Here is a 19,530-nt window from a genome sequence, read left to right as displayed (position 1 = left end):
AGAGAGAGAGAGAGAAATGTACCATAAAAGAGCCAATCCTAAACTCTTCACACAGCTTTGCTTTGTGCTTTGATTTTTCCCTTGGAAATACTGGCAAAGGCCAGTGCCCGATCCTGCCCTTACTAATGTCTTTCACATCTTGAGCATCTGCTTTCTTTCCTATGTCATCTTATGGCACATCTTATAATGATATGTCATGTTCATGCTCTCTAGAACCTGAGAGTGCCTTCCTTTCCCAAGCTCCTCCTCAGTGCTGTCTGGCAGCTGCACTGGGTTATTATGCCATAAAATGTTATTTCCATGCAAAGTCATGTTCTCTACTGCACAATAAGGATTCTCTCCAGTCTTCCACTTTGGCTTCATCCTTGATGCATTCTATAAATGGGCAATTTCCCGTCTATCTACTTATTCATGGAAGAACACAGCCCAAATTGATGACAGATTTTATCTGTGGTCAAGGAGAATGATGGAAATTGAGAGAAATCCTGGAAGTATGGCTTAGATGATTTCTGATTGGCCTCACTTTAAAAAGCAGATGATTGTAAATATTAATTTTGTAATTGAATTGTTTTCTTGGTTTGAAGTCCTGCAGGTTGCTTTTGGTTTAGGTTATCTGCTTCCTGTGCCTTGGTCACAATGATCTCTGGTTTTTTTCTTAGTCTCTGTGCTGCCATATAAAGTTGGATATTGCCTTCTCCACTCTAAAGCAATATTCCAGTGCACTTCCTTCAGGTCAAGAAATTACATAAGTAAATATACATTTATATACAATTTGAACCTTGCCTTTTAGATATGAACATATTGAACTTACTCTTGTTCAAAAATATTGCAAACCTGCCCAGCCTTTATGATAGTAATTCCATATTTTTTTCCAGCACTTCAGAATCTACAAAGCACCATTATCCCCTCTGAACTCCCAAAATAGTCCCCTGAGGTAAGCAGCCATCTTCGCTACTTTCATCTCTTTCCATTACAGCAAATGACTCCTTTCCTGGTGAGCTGCTATTGTGGCAGAAAGAGAGGATCAATCACTCTTGGCCTCTCAGATCTTTCCTTCCCCATTACACATACTCTAGGGCAATATGCATGTGTGATAATAATAATAATAATAATAATAACAATAACAATAGAAATTAGGTTACTATTGTAAGTTGACAGTATCTACTAATGAACCCATTTATGTCAAGGACAATACAGTAAATAGTGTTTTTGCAATGATATCTGAACTGAATTAAGAGTGGGTAAACTATTATCCCCAAGGAGAAGCTATTTATAGATTTGTGATTAAAAGGCAGGAAACAGTATTGACAACAGCCTTCTGACTTCGCTGCTTTCTAAATCTTTTCCCTTCAAATTCACTTGTTAAGTGTCAAGGTATTTATAAAACACAGCCTTGGTTTCAAAATATTGTCCTGATTCACAGCCTTTGTCAAGTCACCATTTCTAATACTTCTACATTCCTTAGCAATACAGATTCTTTTTAAAGCACTTTTATTTTTAATTATCTGTTTATGTGTGTACATTGTGTGTGTGTGTGTGTCTATGTGTAGGAGTTCATACAAGAACATATATTGTCATTTATAATATACGCACCCTGCCTGTCTAAATCCACCTGCCTCTATGTTCCAAGGACTCCATGTCCCAGCTGTCAAAGTAACAGACAGCTCTGGACTGGCCAGGCACTACCACCCCTCTAGGGATCTATTCTTCCCGTGCCCACTGAGAGTGCACATGAACATCTCTCTACAGAACTTCCATTTCCCTTCATTATAGAGCGGAAATGTCTCTCTTTCTAATGTACCTCAAACCAAAGTTAGTACTCTGCCTCTGCTGAATCCCTGAGCCCTTGACTCAGATAAATATAGAAATTGCCACAGGGAACCTTGATTTACTTCTCTGGTAGCCCATGAAATTTTGAAGAGCACAACATACTGTGTTTATGCCTGTGACTTGAGAGGTTAACACAGAGTCTATTACACAGTTAACACCCAGTGTTCCTTTTATCGATGAATGAATTAGTCCTTCTTACAATGACTGTTTTGTGTGCCGAAAGAAAAACCATTCTCTTGGCACTTCTTATGTCCCTGAGAGGATGTAGCTTGTGTGCAGTTGTTCAACTCTTTTTGTTTTTTTAGATTTATTTATTTATTATATGTAAGTACACTGTAGCTGACTTCAAACACACCAGAAGAGGGCATCAGATCTCATTACGGATGGTTGTGAGCCACCATGTGGTTGCTGGGATTTGAACTCAGAACCTTTGGAAGAGCAGTCAGTGTTCTTACCCACTGAGCCATCTCATCAGCCCAGTTGTTCAACTCTTGTGGAATTGTTTTGACCAACTCATCTCCTGGCCATATTTACTGTTTTATAGTAAACAATAACTATCACATTGTTCATCATTTTCTTTCTTATGGGCAATCTTCATTAGCTTTTCTCATTTTTCTCTTAATTGTCCAGTCATTTATCCAGTAATTACTGATGATAAACAGACGATCATATTTGGTACAACTAAATTCAGTCCCCCCCACAGTCTTGGACATGTGTAGGCATGAAGGAAATACAGGAGGACAAATAGGAACTTATGAATTATTGTAGGCAGAAATAGAATATACAATACAAGTAGGAGGAAAGGACCCAAGGGCCATTGTCAGAAAATAGTTCTAAGGGAAACAAACCCCATGAGAATAAACCCACAAGCGGCCTCCAGCAAACTGCACAGTGAAACAGTCTCATGCTCTTATCCCAGTATATGAACCTTGCTTTTTTAGCCTATGGCAGAGGGAATGAGTCGCTTAATACAAACTCATTCTTTTTTTTTTTTTAATAAAGACGTATTTATTTTTATGTTTGAGTACTGTATCTGCATATACACCTGCATGCCAGAAGAGGGCATCAAATAGATGGTTGTGAGCCACCATGTAGTTGCTGGGAATTGAACCCAGGACCTCTGGAAGAGCAGCCAGTGCTCTTAACCACTTACTGAGTCACCTCTCTCTAGCCCCCAAATTCATCCTTAATGCTAAGGCCTAAACGTCTGTGTTGACTCAGATACTAATATAATGATATCTTTATTTCCTCCAAGGTGACAGATTTAGGAAGTGGGGTCTTTGCTGTGGGATCAGGTCATCACAGAGAAGCCCACATGAATAGACTTAGCACCTATAGACGAGGCTCAAGAGAAAACATCAAGTCTGATGCTCTGGGAAGACAAACCATCTGGCCCTATCTAACAGAAAGCAGGACCCTTGCCAGGAAACTAATCAGCCAATTTCCTGATCTCAGATGGTTCAGCCTTCAGAATGGGGAGAAATAAATATCTGCTGCTTGTAAGTAACCCTGTCTAAAATATTTTGTTACAGCATCCAAAATGAATGATGTCACTTAGCAACAGGACCCCCACTTAACTCGGGAAAGCAATATGTCTAGTTATCAGGAACACTGCTGGAGTCCCTGAGAGTATAGAATCTGTGACTACATATGGTCAATGTTATGCAAGCAGAAGTGATATGTAGGTTACATATCTACCTGCCTATAAGAAGGAATACTTTTTTTTTTCTTTTTTGTTTGTTTTGGTCTTCTTTCCTTCTTTCACAGAACACAGAAATGATGTCTGATTTCCAGGAGCCAACTTGAACTGTGAGACAAGGACAGAGAGTCCTTGACACTGAGATCAGTGGCACCCACATGACCATAGTTGTAGATGCTCTTAATATTGCTTAGATTTAGACTCTGGACATGAAAATATCCTCTACCTTATCTAAGACATAGCTAAATTTAGAAAGGTTTTATGCATACTTTATACATTCACACTGAAGCTACATCACCCCTTCCCACATCCTTCTCCCTCCTCCACTTCCTGCTGTGTCTCCTTCCCCCTCACAAATCCATGAATCTTATTGATAACACGAATATTAAACCTACTGAGTTCATCTAGCACAGCTTATGCTTACACAGGCCCAGAGCTGACCACTTGGGATGCTGGCCACTTGGGATGTGATCACTTGGGATGTGACCATGCACAGGAGATCATCCCTCAAGGAAAATGATTCTCCCCCTCTCAGCAGCCACCGAACATCTGAAGCCCTTCATCTAGGGGTGGGCCCACGTGGGATTTCCCTGTACACTCCTGGCAGGACAACTGGCATTGTCACAATGCCAGCCTTACTCGGTCAACCATATTGCTGAGATCTCATGCCCTGCTATGTTGTGGGGCCATCGTCAATCAGGAGCTGTACTGGGCCCCTGGATACTGTGTCATAGTTACTTTAAGTTTTCTGAACTTACAATTAACCAGTATGCTTCCCAGCTTTAGAGGCCTTGTGATTTAGAATAACAATACTTGGCACAATGTAAACCTTTAACAGGAAGATAAGTATCTAATTCTGTGCTGTTATTTATTTATGAAAATAAATAGTAAGAAAATATATATTTTTTTAATTTACCAGAAAACTACCTCACTAAAGACAAAATTATGAATGTGTCTGAACATGGAGACAGAGAAGAGATACCCAGACACTTAAAATAAAATTATAAAATATGTATATTAACATGGAAACAGAGAAGGGATAGATATGTGGGTGCTATGTCTGACCATGTGTATTTTGTTTGACTTTTGCTTCCTACAGTGATGAAGTGATATATCTGAAGTTTTAGACAGTGACATGGTGCGTGGTGGTGGCTCTCCTGGAATAACTGTGAAGCTGAAACAGGAGGTCCACCACAAGTTTGAGGCCAACATAGTCTGCAAAATGAGCTGGAAACCAGCCTGATACACAAAGTAATACCTTCTCTCAAAACAGAAAGAAAGACAAACTAAAAACCGAACATGTAAACCAAGTCATTTCACAATAACAGAAATATCATATTGACTTATCTGTGTGGATTTCTAAAGGGTACTTAAATGACATTTTGGCTTTGAAATACCTGAGTTCTTATTCCTGAGCCTCTAACAATGAACCATGGGACTCGGGAAAGATACTCGAACTTTTTGGTTCTTAGCAAAATGAGAATGTTAAAAGGTTAATATTAAAGTTACTTCGAGAACTAAAATTCTGGGGATTTCTAGCATACATTCGCTTAAAGAATACTGCACTTTCCCTATCTCCTCACTGTAGTAAAGTGTTAAAATCAGTCAATTATGTCTCCGTCTAGGTCTAAGGAAGAAGGAGGTCTGTGAATACAGCTGCCACAGAAGAAGACATGCAGTAACTGCAGATGCCTCCTGTGTTTCCATAATGGCTTTTGCAGGTAACAATATGATATGCACACAGCACTCCTGAAGACAGTGGTTCGAAACCTTCTTAATGCTGCAACCCTTTAATAGAGTTCCCCATGTTGTGTTGACCTGCAANCAGAAAATTATTTTTGTTGCTACTTCATAACTGTAAGTTTACTACTGTTATGAGTCATAATGTAAATATTTCTGGCGATAGAGGATTAACATCTGTTCGCTGAAGAGATGAGTGAATGGCATGCTGGGTAGAGACTGATGCTAGGAGCCTTGTCTTTCACATGATGACACAAATTTCATTCCCTTTAAATGTTTCGCTTGAGCTGTTGCATATTTGTTGACCACCGACTTTAGGTGCACTGGACTAATGTTTGCAAGTTGTTTTATTCCTGGCTAGGTTATTGCTATCTTAATTTAGTTATAAAAAGGACTGGATGGTGCATGCTAGCATGGATCAAGCACTTTTGTTCTGTCTGTGAATTGAGGGCTCTACACAGGGTGCCTTCAGCTCACTGTGGGAGATGGGGCAAGAGGAGGGGGAGGCATTAGCGCTGTCTACCTCAAGGGTGGCCAGAAGACTCTTCTTGAGAAACCCAGCTAGGAGGTGGCATGGGTAACCTAATTATTGAACACCATATGTCTTCAGACAGACCTTTTCTTATTGTCTTTTTTCAGTTCCAGTTCTCTACAAGAAATGTTGTATCATGCTAAGGTCAGGGTCAGCTTCCCTCTTCCAGCCCTGGCAGGAGGAAGACAACATTCAGCCTGCCTGTTGGGATCCATAGCTGAATCTACATGAGCATATTCTCTAGCTTTACTGTGCCGCTTCTATAAACTGTAAAACCACCATGGGGGATGCAGAGACAGAGTGAGAAGTGGTGCTCTCCCCAGTTTTGGAGAAGACCGGAAATAAATCTATTTTTTCCACTTTATATGTTTTATGCCATTTTTTCTCTTGATATAGCTCAATGGGCAGACTATTTTGGCTGTGAGCTCTAGGAACAGGTGAGGCTGCCCTAATTTTATTACCCTGTATGCTACATAAATGAACGATCCTCTCTCCTCACACACCCTCCTAAAGAAAAGCAAAGAAAGTTAGGGAGGGCCAGTGGCTTTAATTGTAACCACACAGCCTGCTGTGTGCTCCGCTGCCTGTTCCCCACAGGCTGACTTTCCACTTCTGCATGTCTCCCAGAGTGGCTGTGGCCCAACAGGTATTCTGACACAGGTGTCCTACATTCCATGTCACTGAGGCCCCAGGAAAGACAAAAGGTGACCCGAGTATCATTTATATATGCCCCAGTCACTCCACAACCAAGGCCAAGCCATTTGATGGCCACATTAAAAACATGTATAAATAGAGACATTGGGAGTTGAAGAAAATCAGGTCATTAGATAAAAATAGATTTCATTAAAGGTAAAGAGTCAGCGTCAGAGCGTACCGCAGTACCCTGGGGTTCCACACACTGTCTTCATGAGCACTTGATGTTCCACAATTTTTGAAAGTCCGAAATCAGCTAGAAGTACAAGAGAAGAAGTTAGTGCACCAAGACTTTTCTCAGCTTTTATAAGTACCCTTGCTTTTCAGAATCAAAACAAATGTATCTGTTGACTTCTGACCCAACGCTGGGGTGGATGTGGGTGAAAACAAGTCTCCTCAGAAGAAGCTAAAAAAAGTTGTAACGGAAGCCTTTCTTTAACTTGGAAAAAATCATTACCCATAAATACACTTACAAGTAATTTTATAATGCTTGAGTTTTCTCTAAATCTCAAAAACATTGCCATGTTTTTAATTTTCTCTGTTACTAATTTTCTTAGTAACTGCAACTGTGATGTTAAGAGTAAACATTCCTGAGATTGGCGTGACAGTAATTCCATAGGACAATATAGGCTTAGTGATATAAGTCAGAGTCTTTAATTCAGAGGTGAAATAAAAGAGGTTTTCATAGATGCCATGGAAATAAGCAGCTTATTTTGATTGAAAATAAATAACTTCAGGTCCTAATGGTTGACAGATAACAATTCAAGGGGAGCCCAATTATTTGTATTCATTCCTCTGCGTATTACCTAAGTAAAATATTATCCAAGTTGCTACAATGCTGACCTATGGCTGGATGACCTCTCTTCAAAACACAGAAGCTGCTCGAGGCCATTCTTCAAGAGAGGCAGCCGCAGACTGGATGCCGTTTTAGACTTCAAAGATGCACCCTCATTTCTACAAGGCCCCTGACCACACCACCTACACAACTCGCAGCCTTTCAGAAAGAAAGGTTTTCCTGCACGGATTAGAATCTATCCATCCATCTAAAGAGATTTCTTTAAGAATCACATCTTTGAAAGTGATGTCAAAGGAAATGGAGACGCCCCCCACCCCCGCCCCACCCCTGCTGTGCACTGTCTTTCAGAGCTGATTACCAGAACAAACTGGCTGCCCAGCAGGCTTCTCAGAATGCTTTCTTAGATTCTTGCTCTCAGGAAGCACACATACTTGCAGCCTGAACTCTTCCCTAGTCAGACAACTTAATTTTCAGAGGTGTTAACACTTGTAAATCCAGTGAACATCTCAGCTTACCTCTGAAGGAGAGCTGAGAGGAAAGTAACACCCCTCAATGGCTTTTATACAGATTCTGCTGAGGAGAACTTACCTCTTACAATGGTCTTTGGAAACAAAAATTTGTTTCATCAAGTATATGGGATATAAAATGTAATGTATTTTTTTATCCTAAAGGGCTACTTTCAATGGGTAGATAAAAATTGCCCGAAGATCACCTTTACAGTTTTTCTGAATGCTTATATGGGTGGGTTTCTAGAGTCAATGAAATTTGAGAAAGTCTTGTATACATTTTGATATGTTGGTCTATAATGAGCATTTTAAGGTTTTATAAAGCAATGCAGAATTAAAAATATTATTTGATTTGGATTTTTCTAACTTCATTTGGCCAACAACAAACCCTTTGTAAAACTATGTCCTCACAAATATACATAAAAGGGAGTTTTTAAACGCTTATTAGGCAAGAGCATCCTGTGGAAAACAATCTGGAAATATGGTCTTTGAGTTTTCTCTGTTAATAGAAACAAGGGATTTGGAGTCTATATTGACAAATTTTTAGCAAGTAGTTTGTATTAAAGTTCTTCATTATGTAAGATTGAGCTCTAAATAATTGGGGAATTCTAAGCTAATAACCAAGTCACAAGTCACATTTTCATTATAAACTTATTTTAAAAACATAAGGCCTTCATCCTTACTAAGCACAGAGTCTAGGACTCATTGGGATTTCCTGCAATGGTGCAGGGGATTCTAGCACAGAGTGTCTGGTTAACAGCCCAAGGGCATCAGCTAACCAAGGATGCACTGTTACTCACAGATGCCAAGGTTTTGAAGAAACTGGACAGAGGCAATCCTGAATAGAACAAAATCGAAAACTCTGTCCAGCAAATGTCTTCTGCTCTGGAAAAATAGGTCATGAAGCATCAGAAAACTTTCTTACCAATTTTGAGGGGTGCATCAGGGGCTGGAGTTGCATAGAGAAGATTCTCTGGTTTGAGATCACGATGGACAATCCCATTTTCATGCAGGTACTACACAGGGAAGACAATGAAAGAACAGTTGTGTAATTCTGTTTATGGCTCTGATATCTGTATCTGATGTTTTAAGTTCTACCATAATGTTATGGTTCAACAACACACATTAGGGTTTTAAAAACGCATATCAGAAAGAAAACTATGCTTAAAGCACACAGATCAGGGGGCAGTTTATGAGAGCTGGGGTATATATTAGTGTAGAGTGCTTTCCCAGCCTGCAAGAGGCTCTCAGTGAATTCAGAGACTGTCTCTCTCACCTCTCCTCGGCCTCTATTAAATTGATACCTAAGTTCTGTCCATTTTTAATTCCAAAATTTTCCCCAAATTGTCCTATTTCTTCATATCATTACCTTGATCTGTTCCGTTCAAGCTATTCTCCAGCAAAGCACAAAGAAACTCATTTATTGGAAACAGGATGCTGTCTGAGAGGTGGGTTATAGATGCCACCGGCTAGGGAAATCTGGAGTGTCAGGTTAGAATGGTCAACAAGAGAAGAGGCAACAAAGGACACTCAGACTCTAACTCCTACTCTGGTTGCAGCATGAGTCTCCCGGTTCACCAGAGTGGATGAACATGAGTGGGCATTCTCTTTCAGATATGTTCAAACACACATGTCATAACATCTGAGTAAGTGTATATCTAAGCATTGGTTCTATGACACTGGTTTTCATCTACACTATTTCCTCCTAAATTCAAAAACTAAAACCATTTAGTTAAAATTTTATTGGAATACGTATTTCTTCTGACAGCTATCGTTAAATGGATCGTTATCACTTTAGATAACTATCACACAAGAAAGTAATGGCCAGTAGGTAGGCCTGGTTTTAAATACATGAATCTTATGCTGAGAGAATACAAGCCTATAAAAAAATGAAGCAGCATACATGTAATCTACAAATGAATAGTGCACAATACTCATTTGTATATAGGGTTAGAGCAAGTGCCTGGTATGAGACATCTTCCCTCGGGATGCTGAGAATGTTTAAAAAGGAGGAGTGTCGATTCATGTTCTCATTTTCACTGTATGATGCCAGGTTTCAGGGAAGAGGAAATTGCAGGCTAGAGGCTACAGAAATGTTTGGGTAATTAGATGTTATACTAAAAAGTAATAGATAGTATGGGACAAGGCACAAAAATGATCTGCAGTTACAAAGAAATTAGAAATAAGTAAATTTAAATTATTATATGTTATGTGTTATGTGTCATGTGTCATGTGTCATGTGTCATGTGTCATATTTCATATGTCATATGTCATATATCATATGTCATATATCATATAATATACTATATACTATGTACTATGTACTATATACTATATTCTATATATTATATACTATATATAGTATATATATCCAGAATGGGCATTAAGGAAATGTCTGTCCAGTCTGAGCATCTAAGAAGCTGACCAGGCAGGGCTGGGATGAAAGGAGAAAGCACTCCAGTCTCAGGGGACAGATGGCTTCCGCTCAAAGATGGAGAAGGAATGGTATTCAAGAAGATGCTGTCTTACACAATAGCTCGAGATTTAAACACTGCAAAGTAAGAGTGAGCCGGGGAGTGGCACAGTAAGTCAAAAGTGTGCTACACAAGTGTGAGGAACTGACTTAGGGTCTTCCGATGTCACATAAAGCTTGGCACAGTAGTGCGTCTGAGCTGTTGCTCCTCTGGCAAGATGGGAGGTAGAGACAGGAGAATTCTGGGAAGCTGGATCAGCTAGTCTGGAACAGGCAAAATGATCAAGAGACCTCTCAAACCAAGTCAACGATGGATCTGAGATTGTGCTTTGACCTCCAAATACATCCCATGGCAAAGGTGTGTGTAAGTATGTGTGAGCCCGCCCACTCACCAATACCCAAACTGCCACACACAGAGATAGAGCCAGAGACACAGAAAGGGAGGGAGGGACAGATGGAGGGAGGGAGAAGAAGAGGGAATTGACATTGGGATGCATTAAAGGAAAAATAACAGTATTTGGCTGCAAATGAACGGTGAATCAAAAATGAAAAGAAGAAGAAATTTGGACATTTCCCTTCAGAAACCTTTTAATTCACAGATGCACAAACAATCCCTAGTCTAAGTATGCATTAAAGTGGAACGTGGAATTTAAAAAGGAACAGATAGATCCCCTAAATATACCTTATCACGTATCTCTTTAAAATGTAGCCATCAAAAGCTCAAGTTCCTCTCTAAAGATTCAAAGATAATACGGCTACTCTGCCTTCAGGGGTTGTCTAGACATGTAATTAAATTCTCTCTATGGTCCTAACAAAAACTGTGTCATTGTGTAATGAGAGCCACTACATGGCAATTTGGTTTAATTACAGCTCTGCTGTGTTCGATGGGCTGTGTGTGGTTAATTGATAATGTCTCAGGAGTTGGTAGGAGGAAGTTTGAATCTCTTTAAAAATCTAACAGGACACAGAAGAACTAGTCATTACAGAGAGAAAACAGTGTTCTCGCTACAGCTTTCCTATTGGGAATGAAAATTAAACTGCATGGATTTGTTCTTTTGTGGTCTTCAGAAAATCTAGAATTGATATACTTGAATTTAAGTTAGAGTCAGCATGAGCAGCCGTATCTGCTTGGACACCTGCCACTCACATTACATTTAACCTTGAGAGCCACCCCCCCTCTCAATACACACACACACACACACACACACACACTCATATATCACACACATACATAGACAAGACATCCATACACACTTCTTACACATGTCTTACACATACATATTGCCACTCATCTCTCACCCCCCACCCCCACCCCCAGGATTTGCCACTCCTCCATCAAGATGTTAAGTCTGCTTTTTAAATATATATATTACTTCAAAACTGTCCACAGAGGTGAAGTGTCTTCAATGGCCTGACCAACATCACCTGACCAGGACATGTTGCATGCCTTGGTCTCTCCTCATCCCAAGTCTGGGATCACTGTCACCTGTTTCAGAATCACCCTTCATGCTCCTGACTTCCTTGCTAGCCTTGAGCAATTTCACACACAGATATTAATGTCACCTGTTTGTTATTTTCATTTACATTGTCACAGCTTGGTAATTACCTTCAGGGTCTCTACTGGCATTTCTATGGCATTTAGTCCCCCCCCCCCTTTAAGGCCTTATGCCTATACTTCTAAATCGCAGGGTAACTCAAACAAGGCCTGAGCTGAAAGCACGAATAATAACTTCAAGCAGAAATCTCATACCTACAAACCGAAGACTAATTTCCCCAGAATAAAACTTAAAAGTTCTTTGAAGCGAACCCCTAATTTGTGTCTTAGTGTCTTTCTGAGACAACTGCTAATACGTACAAGCCACAGTGTGATTATTCCCATGTCATGATATATATGTACTTCTCAGAAAATGTAAAGATTCTGGAAGTTGGGCTGAGAGGGGCAGGTGGGTAAAGCTTGTGCGGTACAAGTGTGGGGACTGTCACATGTGCCCTTAGAAGCTGCATCTATCACCCCTCTACTACTGTATAAACACATACACAGATATATGCATGCATGTATATATGAATAATACACACACACACATAGATGTACACATGCATCATATATGCATGTTGTGGATTTGGTATGTATGGGTGCTTTGCGTGCACACGTCTGTGTACCACATGAATGCCTGGTGCCTATGGAGGCCAGAAGACAGTATCAAAGGCCCTGAAACTGTTAACTGTCATGTGGGTGCTTGGAATGGAAGCCAGGGCTTCTGTGCCCCTATGGTTGAGCCATCTCTCCAGCCTAAACACCACCACCACCACCACCACCACCACCAACAACAACAACAACTTTTAAACTTTATGCACAGGAATGTGTGTGTGTGCACATCATACATACATGCACAGATATATACACGCAAAATAATACACATATATATATGAACACATGCGTCATACACACATGCACACAGGAATGTCTGTCGGTATAGCAACACTAACTAACACTGTACAGCACATGCAGTCAGCACCTTCTCTGAGAACTTTCTGCACTCCACGGAATGAACAATTCCTTCTGCCTTCCACAGCTTTCCCCTCATGTTCCTAGTTCAACATTTTAATGCTATTAGTAGTCAATTGTGTATTTGCCAATATAAAAGTTTCCCCCGAGAACAAAATTTCTTATCGACTTTCGTACTCACAGACTGTAGATAAAAACATAGGGATGGGGCAGGTCTTTGATAAATCATTTGCAAAATTAACAGTTTGAAGGATCAGAATTACGGGCTGAGTGAGGCTCATGAGAAGACACCAGTGAATAGATACAAATTCGATGGAATGGCTGGCTTCTCACAGTTAGGGCTCTAGCATGTTTAGGCTTCATGAATGTTTATTAAATAAACAACATGACGGTAACCTGAGCTGGCACAGAATGTGCCATCTGTTCTGGTGGGGACAGATCTCATACACCATAGCACTTTGTTACCTTGTGTGACCTTGTGTTTAAGGACTTCAGGAGCTCAAGGCACCCTGCTCTCTTAGGAACTACCAATATCAGCTTTTGGTCCACAGACTGGGATGTAAAATGTGGCACGAACTGATTAATCCTATGCCTTACGTGCACAATCAAGTGTTTAGTACTTTCAGGCCCAGTGAGGAACTGCACCAGGTCATGTATGTGTTATAGTCATTATTTCCCCGGCATTTCCCAAGCAACTTAAATCTGATTTCAGGATGTCAGCCTTCTCTTTTCTTTCCTCTTAGTTCACTGATGAGGTCGCTCTCCTATCTTCTGCTACACCACTTCTGATAAGTAATTTGCCAAAAATTCCTTATCTTTCTCTATCATGTCCCCTCCATACCCGTGGCACTTTATTTCTGATGTTAAAAAAAATAAACTGAGTCGGGCAGTGGTGGCGCATGCCTTTAATCTCAGCACTTGGGAGGCAGAGGCAGGCAGATTTCTGAGTTTGAGGCCAGCCTGGTCTACAGAGTGAGTTCCAGGACACCCAGGGCTACACAGAGAAACCCTGTCTCGAAAAAGAAAAACAAAAACAAAAAACCAATAAATAAATAAATAAATAAATAAATAAATAAATAAATAAACTATGAGGATCATAGTGTCTTCTTCTTCATTTCCCTCATGATAACATTAGGAATATTTGATTGTGTTTATGTGGGGAGGCGTGAACACGTGACAGCATGCATGGTATCATCAGAAAACAATTCCCAGAGAAGTTGGTTCTTTTACCACGTGGTCCCAGAGGTCAAGCCCAGGAGGTCCGGCTCAGGAGCAAACACACTCATCTGCCTGCCCATACTGAAACTTGTTAAGGTACTTAAACGTCCTGGCTTTCAGAAAGTAGTGTATAACATGTCTTTAAATCCTAGCTCCCATCATTACCCATGGATTCTAACTTGTAGTTGACATTGTTCCATAGACTTTGTTCAAATATCAGATGAATATTAAGTTCTTTTCGACCTTTCTTTGTGTTTCATCTAGAATAGTGTTTTTTAAGTTATTTCTTATTTTTGAGATTATAATATAATATTATTACATCATTTTTCCCTTCCCTTTTGTCCCTTCAAACCCTCTCATATACACTCTGTCAAACTATGCCCTCTCTTTCTCATTAATTGTCATTATATACATATAGGTATATGATATCTATTTTGGTAGAAATCAATATCATATATGCATATCACTTCACATATATGAATATGAATATATATTCCTAAATCTAACATGCTGAGTCTGTATAATGTTATTTGCATGTTTCTTTTCCAAGTCTGTCCATGTGGTATTGGATAACTAATTGGTGTGCTCTTTCTCCAGCTCCCAGCATCCCTCAGTATCCTGGCGTTGTTTGTGAAGCGCTGAGGCTTTGTGATCTTGCCCCCACTCACATTAGCTGCCCCTTGCCCTTGTTCAGCTCGTGGTTAAGCAGTCAAGTTAATAAGACTTACTGGATGTGGCTTCTGATATTAATAAGAGACACAATCTCACAGCCAACTCCCCGATCTGACGCTCTTATGATTTTCCCATGCCCTTTTTGGAAATGTTCTCTAAGTTTTAGGTGAATGGATTATATTGGAGATGTACTCATTGGGACCTGGCTCCATTTTGATTGGTTGTGGTTTTCTATAACCATCTCCATCTGTTGCAGAGCGCAGTTCCTCTGATGAGGGTAAGTACTACACTAATCTGTGAGTATAAGGACAAATATTTAGCTAGGGATTATTCTGGCTTAATAAAGTGGTGGCTGGAATACTTTAATGTTATGTCTACAAGTGCACTATATTTTGTTTGTTTGTGACTTAACAAATCTGCTGATAATTCTATCAAGTATATTTTTTATCTTGGATTTAAGAATTATACTAAATCTTTTGTCTTCTGATGTTTTATTTCAGAATTCTTAGTATATAATCTATAATCCTATTAAATATTCTCAGCTTTTCCTCTACATATTCTTCTCAGATATGTAGAATATAGTTGTAATAATCATTTTAATGTTCCCACAAAATGTTTCTGCATCTGTGCCTGGAGTCTGTTGATTGATTTTACTACTTGCTTCCTTACACACCCTATAAATTTATCATCATCATCATCATCATCATATATTATGAAGTTTATCTGATTGGTTACAAGCACAGATGTAAATATTTTGTGATATTTTAAAACTCTGTTCTGGATACAGCTTGAATCTTTTGAGATCTGAAGTCTGTTTTTAAGCTTTGTTATATCTGTGCACTGGGAACACAGTCATCCATTCCAAATATGAGCCATGTGCATGCTTCTATTCTGTGGTGTTCTCTGGCCTTAAACAGTTTCCTCAAGGTCGTGGGCTGATCCGTACTCAGCTGAAATACTGATGGTGGGAAGCCCTCAGCTTCACAGAGACATAGCTTGCTCCTCCTGGTCCGTATGCCAGTCTCTGAGGGCACCAAAACACCTGCTTATGTTTTCTCATGGGAAAAAGGCTGCGGGGCTCCTCCGGGCTCCTCCACCGTTCAGCTTCCAGATGTTTCAGTCAGTCCCGGTGTTGTTTCTCCTCCCTACACAGGAGTTGCTGTCTTGGGCTGATTTTGGTATCTAATATCTAAGAACCAGCTTCATATATTTGTTGTCTGAATTTTTGTTTCACAGAAAAAGATAAATTCTTCTTCATTTCATCTTTCTCAGATGCTGTCAATAGTAGTAATACTGCCCTACAACTGGAATTATCTTACAAGGTTGAGAATTTCTTAAAACATTATCACAGATACACCAATGGATGCAGTTGTTATTTTAAAAAAGACAACAATTGGGGTGGTCAGACCTTTAGTTTGAAAGGACTGAGTTGACCAGAGCCAGGTTAATTCCATGTCAGGCTGCAAACTGGCAATTTAGGAGACTAGTCCTGAGTTTCTGTTTCCTAGAACTGGAAAAGTTCAAAATGATTCAATTCCAAGGAAAAACCACACCTCATAGGCAGCCAATCAGGTGCTGCCAAGAGCTGCCCTGCCACCTGGCCTGAGCCAAGCCTGAGCCAGAAACAGTTAATTAACAAGTTTTGGAAAGTCCCCAAAATTCCCCAGAACCTTGACCTATCCCAAAGACACCCATTCCTCTGGAAACAGGGTCAACCAATCAGTATAAAAGTCACCTACTCCTCCTTGAATTCCCCTAACGAGCTTTAAAGGTGAGCTCACTCAACATCTCCATCTTGGTAATGGTAGACCTCTGTGTGCTGAAATTCTGTGAAACAAAACGCTCTTTGCTTTTGCATACTATCTAAGGCTGGGGTCTTCCTTTAGGGATTCATAATAAGTGCAATGTTAACTAAGCCCAGCACTTTATTTAATATGGATGAACAATTCACAACATTTGTTCATAAATTTCTAAGGTTTCTAACAGCTGAGTAAGAAGCGTTCCTTGATCTTTAGGCAGAAAGAATCCCTTATGTTTGTGGGCCTCTGGTAGCTTTGAGAATAGAGCCAGACAGGAAACGAGTCCATGGTTTTAGTGATATGGAAGGTAAAAAGCATCTTAAGAAAGGACAATAATGATTCTTGGCTTTCAGAAAATCACCTTGACCAATCTCAAACCTATTAAACAGGTGTATCAGTATTTTAAGAATGAATATAGGTTGGATTTTATCCCAAGTACAAAATGTGTACCCGTTTTTATGTTCTAATATGTATATACTGCCTATATAATTATACTAATTATCAAATGAAACAAAATGAACACTTCAAAGCATTCTGAATAGATTCAACATGCAGCAATTATATAAACATATCACGAAAACAGCCTTTGAAAGGGATTGAGTTGAGGAGCTAAGAGTGAAGGTTCCTGGTTTCCAGATTCTAGCAGCAATCTAATATTTCACACAGCAAAAAAACAAAAACAAAACAAAAAAAAGTGTTGTATGGTTCTGTAAATTTAGATAATAATAATAATACATCATATGTTCAAGAAGACAGAGAAAAGGAGATTTAGTCATAAATAAATGTTTACAAAATAAACAATCTTACCTGATTTTTATGATGTGTGCAGATAAAAACACTACCTTGTATATTATTAATATGAATAATTCATATGTTTTTATATCTCAGTTGAAAATTACACTGCTTTGGTGTGATGCTTCTGAGATTTACAAAATAAGCTTTGACTCATACGGTCATTTAGAAATGGTTCCTATTCTGTGATGGACCAAAGCCTCTAGTTTCCTGTGGAGACTAGTGATCCAAAGATCTGTCAGGTTCTGTGCCTTACACTCAAAGAATGTAAGGCAAGTCTGTCAAAACTCCGAAGGCTTCAACACAATGAACTTGAAGATCCTTTCAGGTTTCAAGAATCCTTGTCCCATATGAAATTTAAAGACATTAAATGTCTCTATTAACTAGGGCATTAATTTCCATTAAAAAAAAAAGATTTAGCTTAGAGTAATTTCAGATAACCAAAGTGCCTTATGGCTAGGACTTTAAAAACCTTCTTTGAAGGATTACTCTAAGAATTACAGAGTCGTTTTAAATATTGGGAGATTATTTGGAGATGAAATCCCAAAACCAATTGCTTCTAAAACAGGTTAATACAAATGAAGTGAGGAAAAGCCATGACCGTGTTTTTTAATAACTTTAATCTTTCACTGTGTGATAGGTCATGTTCTAAGAGATTTATCAAGTTTATTAATCCTTGTAAGTTTATTTTCACTACTTAGTGTATAAAAATCACAACATTGTAATGTTTTATTACACCATTCTTGGGATCTGCGGGGATCTAACTGGCCCTGGAGAGCCTAGTATTAATCAGGGAACTCTGATGGCTGATGTTATGGTCTAAGTGTAAAAGAGTGAGTTTAAGAGATCTAGTAAACAAAGATGCCTCCAACTTGTAAGCCTCCCTGGCCCAGGGACAAATAACTTCCTGGAGTGCTGGAGGCTGTTGTTGATGTAAGGTATCAAGCCTAGTATTTCTGCTTCTGTATACAAGCTTGGTTGCCCCCACAGCACAGGGTGTGCATGATCACATGTAGGTGGGAGATCCCAGCAGGAAGTACATCAGGATATATGCTTGCCTCAAACGGCAAAGGTGGGAGGTATGCAGCCTTGTGGGGTTTGCATTTATAAGCCTTTGACTAATTCATGGCCAGTGAATCTGGGCATGGGAATCTGGGGTATGGACCTGGATAGTGCTCATTGCCCTGGCCAGTATTTAATAAAGTTTGCATCAAGTTTGGCTTAAAATTGTGTCAGTGGCCGTATTCACACACAGTGAGAACTAAGAAAGGTGAAGGAAGGGTAGAGAAGGTTAACATCACATTTTACTCTCAAGCTTTTCTCAGGGCTATTAATATTGATTCTCAATACTCAACACATTGCCTTCAAAGGTTTGATATTAAGGGTTAATACAAATTCTTTAATAGGAATAATATATTTTTGGATGGAACTACAGAGTACCAGACAGAGAAGAAAGCAGACATTGGCTATGCATCCACTGAGAAGGATACATGATATAAGATAATGCATCTCAGAGGGGATCTGGCTGTTCCTCACAAATCCTGCCTCTTCCCCACTAGGGAAACGCAAAGACGCACTCTCTTAGTCCCCTCGCTCTGCTGTGCAGGAGGGACCCTTTTCTTGTTCTTACTGTTGTTATTTTCAGGCTGGACTTGGCTTTTTTTCTTTACTAGAACTGTGGTCTCTACAGTTACTCCCCCCTATGGGTCCCCTTGGTTGGGCTCTGTGTATTAGGTATCTTATTTGTAAGAAGTATATCTACAACAGAACATTTGATAATCATCAATAAATGATCTCCTCCCTTTCTGTTAATTAGACACAAAACCCAACAGCTGTACAACGGCAGTGTGCTACCCGGCTGATGGTAAGAACTTGATCAGGAGCAATAAAGATCAGGATTATCATCCTAAAGTTACAAAGGTAAGACAAATGAAACAGTCTTGGGATTTTTGTTGAATAGGAATCTGGGAACTAGAATGCTGTAAAGAAATATTTGGCTTAAATATATTTTATGCACCAGGAGCTATTAAATGACAAATCTTGTATTCTTTACAAGGTGATGTAATTAAAATTATTTTCACAGTGAAGTTGCTAGAAAACTCATTTGTAAATGATAACTATATTGTTATCACCCATTCTTAAAGTCTTTTAGTAAACTTACAGAATTCTATTAAACAAAAATTACCAGATACAGTTTGCTAAACACATGAAACTCAAGAAGAATGAAGACTGAAGTGTGGACACTATGCCCCTCCTTAGAATTGGGAACAGAAC

The 19,530-nt window shown here is 39.4% G+C and overlaps 1 protein-coding gene across 5 annotated transcripts in view; it reads right to left on the bottom strand.

The window, feature by feature from the left end:
- Window positions 1–19,530, bottom strand: part of Camk4 (calcium/calmodulin dependent protein kinase IV) — a 231,826-nt gene that overhangs the window by 20,820 nt on the left and 191,476 nt on the right. For all 5 annotated transcript variants that reach the window (XM_021150442.2, XM_021150440.2, XM_029472051.1 and 2 more), the window contains 2 exons: window positions 8,722–8,812; window positions 6,676–6,750 (listed from right to left, as the gene is read on the bottom strand). In XM_021150442.2, the coding sequence (XP_021006101.1) occupies window positions 6,676–6,750; window positions 8,722–8,812 (166 nt within the window). The remainder of the gene's footprint in view (window positions 1–6,675; window positions 6,751–8,721; window positions 8,813–19,530) is intronic.

This window comes from Mus caroli, chromosome 18, assembly GCF_900094665.2.
Source record: "Mus caroli chromosome 18, CAROLI_EIJ_v1.1, whole genome shotgun sequence".
NCBI lineage: Eukaryota > Metazoa > Chordata > Mammalia > Rodentia > Muridae > Mus > Mus caroli.
Note: the sequence above shows the minus strand (reverse complement) of the source record. Positions and strands in the feature narration are given on the sequence as shown.